Below are 11,333 nucleotides of genomic sequence, written 5' to 3' on the forward strand. Positions count from 1 at the left end.
TAATAAACATTTAAGGCTCGTTCAGGTCTAGATTTGTTCATCATCACGAGGGTTACATTTTACGAGAATTTCAAAACTTTGCGTTTAAATCTCGACGAACAGAGAGCGAGTGAAAAAACCTTTTCCGGTGGTTTGTATTTTTTTTCTACTAAATTAATAAACCGATCTTAATTTTCCACATCTCATTTTGTAGGTATTTCGAATATCTACATTTTTCATACGGAACTTCTTTCCATACAATCGACAGCTTTCGTTTTATAAGCGAAAAACCTGGTTTTTGCAACTATTCGAATTTTTTTCGCATATTTCCCACACGAGTTGCGAGTCTCAAACGTATACATTCCTTTTCTGATGGTCTTCCGAACATTTCTGTCGAGAGAGATGCCTGTTTACAATTTTTCCGCGAAAAAACCCTTTCTACTGGACTATAAGGATGGACTAATTCTACTGGACTATAAGGATTACTGTGAGTTTTGGGCACTCACTCTGTCCTATCTTCTTGCACACACATAAATAGTTTTGCGCATGCTATGTTGAAATTATCTGCACAAAAAATGTAATAATGACATATAATCATATAGTATATAACATATTATATAAATAATACATAAAATATATAATATTATATATTTGCTGCATAAATATAAGCAACTATCTTGCAGCTTTATTTTAAACAAGCTTCTAAAGCTTGTCTATACTTACAGGATACATTGATGAGCCAAGCGGGCTTTGTTTTCCAATCGATGAATATACAGTACACGGGAATGCCAGATAGGATTATGATTATGCCTATACCTACTTCCCATGGCGAAACATAACACGGAAAGGTGACCAAAAATGCGCAGATTATGAAGAAAATGATTGGCAAAATGATAGAAACCTAGAGGATAAAATATACGAAATGAAATTTGCGATCAAATAAAAAAAAAAGGAAGATGCATAGATATATATATTTTCTAAAAATTAAATGTAACAAAATTGCTAGTACCTTTATCGGACGATGGAGATCGGGCTTTTTGTAACGTAACCACAATAAACCAGACACGGACAGTGTGGTAAATAGAGCCTCAACGAAGCTGACATAATTTATTAGTACGTAGACATCCTCTATGATGAGGAGTATCAGGGTGATAATGCACTAGAAACGGAAATTATAGTTTAACGCTCGGAATTGGAGTCCGACTACAAGAATAGAAAAATTGCTCCGCGTGCGTATCAGCGCTTTTAGAACTGATTGTGAATCGCGATAATTAAAACGCTTTAAAACACTTGGTTCCAGATTTAGATCAAAATCTAAAATTGGCATTTCGTTCAAAGAAAAAAAAAATTTTTTTTTAAATAACTGAAGTAGATTTTAAGATGTAGAATTTACGGAAATCTAGATTATCTGAATCTCTTGTATTTCGAAAGCTATCGTTAAAAAATTAAAAAGATGATTTTGGTATCTCAAAACTAATTATAATCTGTATTAAATATCGTGCAATTAATTCTATCGAGGTATATCTTATACTTTATAGTTAACATGTTCGCATTATTCGTGACAGTGTGGGATGACTTTAAGCGCGATTAACGAAATCGATTCTTTTAATTCGTTCGTAGAAAGGAATAGAGATCGCGAGCAAACTTCCGCCATTAATCGTCAAAGAGACACGGGGCCAGCGAGCGACGTGAAAGGATCAATTTATCGCTCTCAATTAACGAACCGCAAATCAAAATGTCGAGCTGCATAATAGCATGCCGCTGTGTGTGTCTGCCGGCCTGCTCTGATCCGGCTGGCTTCGTTTATTTCATTAAGACGCCGGCTTTAATGTAATTTCACGGGATCCGATTTATGCACGTCAATTAATTCTATTCCCGACAATTGGACGAGCCGAATTATCGCACACAAAGTGCAGATTACTTCGATGCTGGATATAATAAAGCTGAAAATGTATTGATTATCTTCTTCGTGAATAATTGCGTTAGATGTGGTATTTTCTCTTAAGCAAAATATCGATCTAAATATGCAATACATACGCGCATAAAAACGTATCATGTTTTTTCTTTTAATACTCATATTAAAGAGTCTAAAATATTTCCGAAAGATGAATACTGCAGCCAAAAATTGCTATAAAGTATAGTTAACAATTAATAGCACAATTTTTCTAATATAGTCAAAATATTTGGATTTGGTATCATCGTATAAATGAATAAATGTGATATTAATTGAAATTAGAACAAACAAATTTCATGATAAATGCAATATCGTTGTAATTTAAGCCTGATATGTCAATTACTGAAGTGTTCATGATCGTTATAGCTACATGAATCATTGTCACATCCCGTTATCACCAAACAAACGCCACTGTACAAACATACACGCCGTTCTATATGATGATAACGTACTTACTAATAAAACAAAAATTCTTTAAAAATTATTCAGTCATCTTTAATGATTAAAATGATACAACAAATAAATATGTTCACTATTAAGATGTCATTTTTCAAAATAAGCGACTTGCAATTAATTGTCGTAAAACTGAATAAGTGTTCGCAATATTTATTTATTTTATTCGAGTTCTGTTCGCGAAAATTAAAATACAATAGATCAGAAGATATTATAAATTGAAATGTCTAAAAAAAAGCTTTATTTTCAAATGTCTTGATTTTTTAAATATTCTGATCAAAAATCCTGAAAATTGACAAATAGAAATTAATTTTACTGTTTATAATATAAAGAATATTAAATTAATTCTATTATATAAAATTAATTATTTGTACTTCAAAATTTTTTATTTTATATATAATCAAATAAATTAATTTAACAACAAAATTAATTAGTTCATAATTAATTCTATATAATAAATTATTTTTATTCACTGTTTTCTCTTTACTTTTTATGAGGGTATGATACTTACGAGGAAGATGAGGGATGGCATCGGCGTCAAGTTGCGAACATTAATTAAAGCAATGGCAGTAGGAAGGTGTCCGTTTCGGGCACCGACAAAGAACAACCTGGACGACGCAAAGATCGCGCCGTTCAATGCTCCGAAAGTCGAACATGCCACGAAAAACGGCATGATCCATGACATAACGCCTAGTAGTTTATCGCCGAAGGTCTAGAAAGGAAATTCTGTTTTAATACTAAGTTAGCAAAAGTGGAATAGATCTTGATCACAGCAGAAAGCAATTGCGGGTTTGCATAATTTTGTTCTGTACCGAATAGATTGAATAAATCGGTATATTTTACTTCTCGCGATATCGTATAATCTGTTGATTTTTTAATCGAGTATCTTGCTGATGAAACGCAGTAACGCACGTGCAAGAGATCATATACAGAAAGAATGATTGTGCTGAAAAGTCTAAAATTTTGCTGGATATCTAATCAAAATAATTATGTTGAAAACTAAAAAATAATAAACAATACTACAAAAAAGTTTAATATTTTAGTAATCAGTTCCAATTTTCAATAAAATTATTATGACAGTTCAACAAAATTATTTTGCAGTTATTATTCAAGAATATAGAAGGGCAAATTAGAGTCAAATTCTAATATCGATAAGTAATAAACGTTTAAAGTTTTGACATTCTGATAAATTGATATGAAATATAAATTTAATTTAAAAAACTTAATATTATATTACACATGACATGTTTTGGCATCAACTGATGTTAAGTTTTTTAAATTAAATTTATATTTCAATTTATCAGAATGTTAAAACTTTAAATGTTTATTACACATATCGATATTCGAATTTGACTCTAATTTGCCGTTCTATATTCTTGATATTTTTGTTATTTAAAAGAGTCTTTTAATTTAATTGTTTAAATCAGTTCTTATTCAATAAAATTTTAGATCTTTCAGCAAAATCATTCTTTTAACACATTTTGAATGTTCAACACATTCCTCTTCCTTTACTACTCAATATATAAAATATTGCTATAATCAATTTAATACAAACAAGTTATTATGTGAACTAAAGTTCATCAATTTCTTTTCGTTCCTAAAAATTATTTTTTTAAATTTATATTATGTTTATACATTAAAGAATCAAAGAATTGCTTTCTTGGTAATAAAATATTCGTGCGAGTGCAATCAATCATGGATTAATATTTCATGTATTTATAATTGTTATCAACATTATTAACATGTAAAAGCGTACTTACAACAGCGACAGCGTTCGACGCGAGTATTTCATCCTGCGTGAGTACGACAAAGTAGGCAATGTTCGCGAAAACATAAATCACTGTCACCAACGGCAGTGATATACAAATCGCCTTCGGAAGATTTCTGTGTAAATGAAAAAAACAACGATCACATGAAAGTTTCTACAAGTCTCTGTTGAAATTTTACGTACGTTATTGTCTTCGTAAATATAAACGTACTTCGATAATATGATAATACTAATATTTTATTCGTATCTATTTCTAATAAAACATAAGACCAAATTTTAAGAATTGATAATTAAATATTAATTTTATATAAATTAATAGCGTATTATTTTCTATCACACATACAAAAATAAGTAAATAATATAATTTGACCTGTACACTGAAATATTAAATTTTAATAAATCATTTGTTTGAATAATGCCTACTAAATATTTACTAAATACAAAGATATATTTATTTGGTACAAGAATCACTAATTAGATTTAACTATCATTTTCTTTATTAAGTAAATATTTATTTACTGTAATTAAATGTTTAATTGACACTATTTAAACAAATATTTATTAACATTTAGAATATTTTTTCTCAGTGTATTAAGCTGCTTTTTTATTATAAATTAAAAGAATTGCAATAAAGATACAAAAAGATCATGGAGAGTTTAATGCCAATTGCATTTACGACAATTACTTGTAGGGATCTTTTAGCTCCTCCGTCACGAAGTTGAGATAATTCCAGCCTGAATAAGAGAACAGTCCGGAATATACTGCCAGAGCGATGTAACCGGGTTGAGTATTAGTGCCAGACATCGGATGTTGGAAGTTCTCTGTGTGGCCCATGCAGAGCCACCAGACACCGGCTGCCATGATGATTACTAAAGCGAAGATTTTGGTGCCAGTAAAGATGTCCTGCACTCTGGTCGCCCACTTAACATTATAGCAGTTAATGACGGTTAACAGACCTACAAACAGAATAGTGAAATTGCCATATGCTCGTCGTACACATATCGCGGATATTAAAACAATCCGACGAGAATATGAATAATGTTTTTTCGGGCTATATTGGATTACATCTCATGTTACATCTCATTGCATACATAGTCAAGATATTTTTGATATTGATCATGCGATATTTATAATGACGATGTGAACGTCTGAAAGAGATATCGAACAGCTAACAAAAAGTAGAAGGAAAAGTTGACAGAAATTTAATCAATTGTATTGAAAAACCTACAATCAACTGAAAGGTTTTAAAAGTTATTTCTGCGAGGAGTGTTCTTTTTTAAATTATAATTTAAATTTGATACATTTAAATTATAATTTAAATTTGATACATTTAAATTATAATTTAAATTTGATACATTTAAATTATAATTTAAATTTGGTACAATAATTATAAAAAAATAAAAGGAACATAGCAATGCGAGTTACTATCTTTTAATATAGTGCATGGGTTTTCAATACATTACCGCCATCGTTCCAGCAATTTTATATTTTTCGAAAAGATTTTTTTCTCGTGGAATACGAAAGCTACCGGAACGATGACATTAATGTATTAAAAATCTCAAAAAACTATATTGAGATAATACGACTTACAGTGTTATAGTTTTTTTTATTTTTTGTATAATTATTAAATTATAATTTAAATTTGAACATTTATCGTATTTTATTAGATCATACTATACATTTCCTTTTTTCTATAAATTATCAAAATAAAATGAAAAAATTCATTCATTTTACATGTGATCACAGCAGCGAGTAGTCGAATCGCTGCATACGGCGGCTCGCATCCAGGCCATACAGGTTGCAGTATGTATTGTGCGAACGTGAGGGCCGTGATTGCGTTCCCCGTTGGCACCAAGATGAACAAGGCGACCCAAAGGTAGAGGAACGCTGGCAAAGATCCGAAAGCATCGCTAATGTATGCATAATCGCCGCCTGATTTGGGGATCATCGTACCTGTATAAAATTGAAAAGATGTAATTTTGTTATTAATTTAATAAACTCCTCTTAATAAGAAGAAAATCATGGAAAATCTGATAGAAAAATTTCGAGCGACCAATTAGACTAATTATTACATAGGTATATTATATGTATATATCTTAGGCCCGTTGGTCGCATCAATGTTACTTTAACTTTAAGCAAGACTTAAAACTCTCTCTGTCTCGTTTTAAAGCAAAAGAGAGACAGAGACAGAGAGAGTTTTAAGCTTTGCTTAAAGTCGAAGTAACGTTGGTGCAATTGGGCCTTTGAAAATCCTAGAGTCATATTTGTTTCAGGATTGCCAGATGTAAGCGACCTGAAAGATATAGCTTACAATAGACCTGTTGTTTTTAGCCGAACTTCTTGCAGAATTTGTCTTTTTTTTTGTTTCTTTTCAATGTGAAGAGGAAAAGAGGAAAGATGAACCGCAAGAAGTTCAAGAGTATGAAGTTTATGCTCTTATTTTTTGAGAAAATTATAATTTTTTAAATTATTTCAAATTGCTTTAACTTAATTATACCACATTGTTCCAAAATGATATTGCTTTATTCCAAACGGTTCTCTAATAAGATAAAAAAAAAACCATTTTTATAGCTAGACCTTTTTTAAAAAATCAAACAATTTTTTATCTCTATAGATTGTTCTAGTCGTTCCAAACATTGTTTCAAAAGGATAATTCCATAAATTAAACTAGAAACCTGGCGAAAGAAAAAAATATATTTTTCGACAAACCGACTCTCAGAGAAAACATACACTTTCTTTCATGTTTCGAGAACTTTTTATTCTAAGTTGTTCTAGACCTACAAAACAAATTCTACAATATGAATCTCTATATCGCTATATCGGCTCTTTCAAAAATAAAAAATTTATTTTTTACAGCCACCATCAAGAACGTAGAGGAAAATCGCCGATACTGACATAGGCGAGGGGATAATCACTTAATGTAATCGTGGGACAGAGTCCTCGAAATAATTATAAAATTCATACAAAATCTCTATGTATAATCCGATAATTACATATGCAACCACGATAAATCATTGTATAATATTAAATAAATTCGTATATTTTATAAGGGGGTGTCACTTTAGAAGAACTATGTCCGAGGGGATAACCATTAGCTGAAATATTGTCCCACAGATTACATGACATCATATGATTTCATCTGATTACAAAATAATTTTTTTCACTACATATGAAGTCATTTGAACTTCATATGTAGTGAAAAATGTAGTGAAAAAAATTATTTTGTAATCAGATGAAATCATATGATGTCATGTAATCTGTGGGACAATATTTCAGCTAGTGGTTATCCCCTCGGACATAGGTCTTCTAAAGTGACACCCCCTTATTTTTCGGAAACTAACTATTGCACTTTATTAATAGTAATAAAATCATGATCTGTTTAACTAATTAAAAAAGTACAAACATAATTCGTAAGTTTGTGGCTTGTTTCTATATCAAATCAGCTAAAAACGAATTCTACAAATGCGAAAAAAAAATTCTTACGATTTCTTTTGCAAATTGTGAGGTTTAAATAATAGTGACTATATTATTGATAATATTACGTCATTTTAAATACTTGTAGTTTCCGAAATAAGTTTTATTTATATTATTTTTCCTCTTAGTCTATTCATAATACGATTTTTAATTTAAAATTGGGGTGCAGCGTAAACCGACACACCTGTCCGTAAAACAGACCATGAGCTAACTTAATCTTTATGATGTTGCTTTATAGCGTCAAATAAGTCTATTGGAGCTGAAGGCAATCGTGCATATATGGAACAACTCTAGAAAAACTATCGCGTTACATATTTGCATCTTGCAGAACAGCATAAAGTAAGTATGCATATAATTCAATAAAAATGTTTTATAACGAAGTAAAATGATTCTGAAAAATCTTATATATACATTCACTTATAGGTACTTTATACAGATAATTCCTGTAAAAAAAAAGTATAGGAATACGTACGTATTCCTATTCTTCGTATACAGTAGACAGTAATGCTACGTAGCATTACTGTCTACTGTGTCAGTTTTGGAGCCCATTTTGTCAGACGCTCATTTTTGCATAACTTACGAAAAACTTAATTATTGCAAAATTGCAAACAGTATTATAAAAATTGCTTATACTATCTGATAGAAAACACTTTTTACTTTGTATTTATGTTTTTGAAGTTGTATTTTTACCTTTTGTTTAAGAAATATTGTCTAAAAACAAAGTGGTATGTCGATATCGGTGACCTTCCTCTACACTTCCTTTCGTATTCCAATTAAGAACTTTTTTTTTATTCTGAGTTGTTTCCACAAAACATAAAGGCTGTTTTTTTATTGCTGTACTTTCTAAACTGATACACACAGAGCAATAAGTTGAAGTTAAACAATTATACGTTTGTTTCACTTCAACTTATTGCACCGGTTCAAAGTGCAGCAATAAAAAATAGACCTATAGTTTCTAACAAAGTTAGGCTCACTCGTCTTGGCGCGCGTCTGTGCGACTACAGGCGCAGGCGTCCAGTGTTTGGGGGGACATTTTTGAGACTATTGTGTAATTATTCTCGCTGTTTGAAATACATTTTTGAATCAATTCATCATATTGGTTTAATTGCTGGTCGAAATCATCATTATTCACTCGATAAATGTCAAAAAAAGGAGGAGGTGATAAAATAAATTTTCAAATTTAAGGGAAATTCACCAAGGGTATTTCTTGTCTCTTCCGAAGTAAAACTTAACTTTTATTTCAAATGACAGAAAACGAAAAACTGGGTAAAAGGCAAAAATAAAAAGTAATAAAAAACAAGAAATAGGAAACAAAGAGTATATTGTAGATTATCCGTAATCGAGATTACGGATTATGGAGTAAAATAGATTAAAATTTTTGTGGTATATTTTAAATCCATTGAATCCAATTGAATTAATGTTCGAAAATATCAATACGCAGTGATTAGGGCTGCATTTGGCGCTCACATGCTGTAAGTTTTATTCTATCTTCTTTTTATGAGTAATGAGTAATAAAGATAGAATTAGTGTTGCGAGGGAGGCAAAGAATCGGAAAAGAACAAGAACGAAAAACGTATCTTCCCATGTTTTGAGAGAAATAACTCATAGCTACCGTATTTTCTTTACATACAGTTAAGATAACGCATATCAGTTATCTTAACTGTTTAATCTATAGTATCTATAATACTTATATCTATGGCCTATGATGTAACATATCTTCAAGTGTTAACTACTAAAATTTTATTTTTAATTTCTCGTTTATTTTATATTGCTTTTTGTTCCACACAAAGTTGATGTATGTATGTACATATTATGTTAAGAGATAGTTTTTTATAATTTTATTTAATATAGCAACTTGCTTTTTTAACTTAATCTAATTAATTTATATTGTAAAAGCATATACTGGATTTTCCAACAACGTACACAGGTGACACAGTGTAACACTGTGTCTTACATAAAGTGTTCCAACTATGACACAGTGTTACACTGCTCAACATTGTAAAAAGCTAAGTAGTAAGCGTGTAAAATACGTCCATGTTACCAACTTTTCAAAAAGTTAGTGTGCCTCCTTTTTATTGTAAGATGTTACATTTTGTACTTTTTAACATTCTATTCAAGAAATTAATATCAGATGCCATCTTCCAAGATTAAGGTATACATTTATTTTGTGTGTGCTAAGGATTTGATATTTTTATAATTACTTACATTAAAAAAAACTGTTTTTTCCCAGTTCCAGGTTCTTTCCCCGGAAAAATTTCGGGAAAGATAGGCTCTTTCCCAACGATTTAAATTTCCCGGGAAATTAACAACACTAGATAGAATGAACGCGTAAGCGTCAATTTCAAACGCAGCTTATATCTCTGGCATAAATTAATACACAGTGATATATTAATACGCAGTGATACATCTCTGGCATAAATATGTCTTGATTCGTTTTGTCTGTTGTCGAGTATTCGTACCGAATGATACTCGAACAATAGAGACAAAAGATCGGAATGTATGTATTTATGTCAGAGATATATCATTGCGTATTAATTTAATATTTGCATAGATACTTTCGAAATTGAATTTACGCTATATTGAATTAAAAAAACTTTTTTCAATTAGATTCAACTGAATTAAAAAACTGCATTTTCTATTCAAAATTTTCAATTGAGCAGTATTCACAATGCACAGAAAAAGCAGATATCATTTTTAGATCGAAAGACATAGAAATATGTTTCATGCAATTCGTATAAATGAATAAAAATGCATTCGGATTGAATAGGATTTTAACGTTTTAAATAATATATTTTGAGCAATATTATTAAATTCGTGATTTTTTATTATATAAATATACTTTATGAATAAGTATGTATACTTAGGGTGGTTGTTATTTTTACAATTTTTGAAATTTAACCGGGACACGCCATAAAGTGATTCAATATCTCAAAAAAATAACACCAGATTTTTTCAGATTTTTGGAACACAATTTTAACTCGTGCCACGAGGGCACGGGTAGGCGAAAAACACTTTTGTAGATGAAATTCAGCCGACGCTCTAATTCTTAACCAATTTTAGAGTTTATTTTTAATTTGCTCGAAATTTAATAAGATATAAGCCCATTTTGCGTAAATTTTGATTACGGTCCAAAGTAAAAATTTTTGATCCAATGAAGTGAGTAGAAAAAAATCAAAATTATACGATAACGAATATCGGTAATTTTTTACTTGAACCGTAATCAAAATTTATGCAAAATAGGTTTATAGCTTATTCAATTTCGAGCAAATTAAAAAAAACTTTAAAATTGGTTAAAAATTAGAGCGTCGGACGAATTTTGTCCACAAAGGTGTTTTTCCGTCTACCTGTGCCTCGGTGGCACGGGTTAAAATTGTTTAAAAAATCTAAAAAATCTAGTGTTATTTTTTTGAGATATTGAACCACTTTAGATGGTGTCCCGATTAAATGTCAAGAATTATTAAAATAACAACCATCCCTAATATATAGAGGAAAGCCTTCTATTATTAGATAGTAGGCACTTAATATGAGATAGCGGCGTTTCCGCGTGTGTGAAGTTGGCACCTCATCTTTTGGCACCGCAAGTTTTAATAAGAGTTCCATTGGCACCCGCAATAGTTCTATAGTTCCTGATAAGTTTTATAAATAGTTCCGTTGATTTAGCTAAAAAAAATAACACTTGAAAATTTGCGGTGCTAACTTCCCGTG

The 11,333-nt window shown here is 30.4% G+C and overlaps 1 protein-coding gene across 1 annotated transcript in view; it reads right to left on the bottom strand.

The window, feature by feature from the left end:
* Positions 1-461: 461 nt before the first annotated feature.
* Positions 462-11,333, bottom strand: part of mnd (L-type amino acid transporter minidiscs) — a 28,645-nt gene continuing 17,773 nt past the window's right edge. Inside the window, exons 2-8 of the mRNA XM_018509784.1 lie at positions 5,889-6,107; positions 4,840-5,110; positions 4,147-4,270; positions 2,898-3,098; positions 989-1,138; positions 703-880; positions 462-543 (exon numbers count right to left, since the gene is read on the bottom strand). Of these exons, the coding sequence (XP_018365286.1) occupies positions 482-543; positions 703-880; positions 989-1,138; positions 2,898-3,098; positions 4,147-4,270; positions 4,840-5,110; positions 5,889-6,107 (1,205 nt within the window). The 3' untranslated portion in view covers positions 462-481. The remainder of the gene's footprint in view (positions 544-702; positions 881-988; positions 1,139-2,897; positions 3,099-4,146; positions 4,271-4,839; positions 5,111-5,888; positions 6,108-11,333) is intronic.

This window comes from Trachymyrmex cornetzi, unplaced genomic scaffold, assembly GCF_001594075.2.
Source record: "Trachymyrmex cornetzi isolate Tcor2-1 unplaced genomic scaffold, Tcor1.1 scaffold316, whole genome shotgun sequence".
In the NCBI taxonomy this organism is placed as follows: Eukaryota; Metazoa; Arthropoda; class Insecta; order Hymenoptera; family Formicidae; genus Trachymyrmex; species Trachymyrmex cornetzi.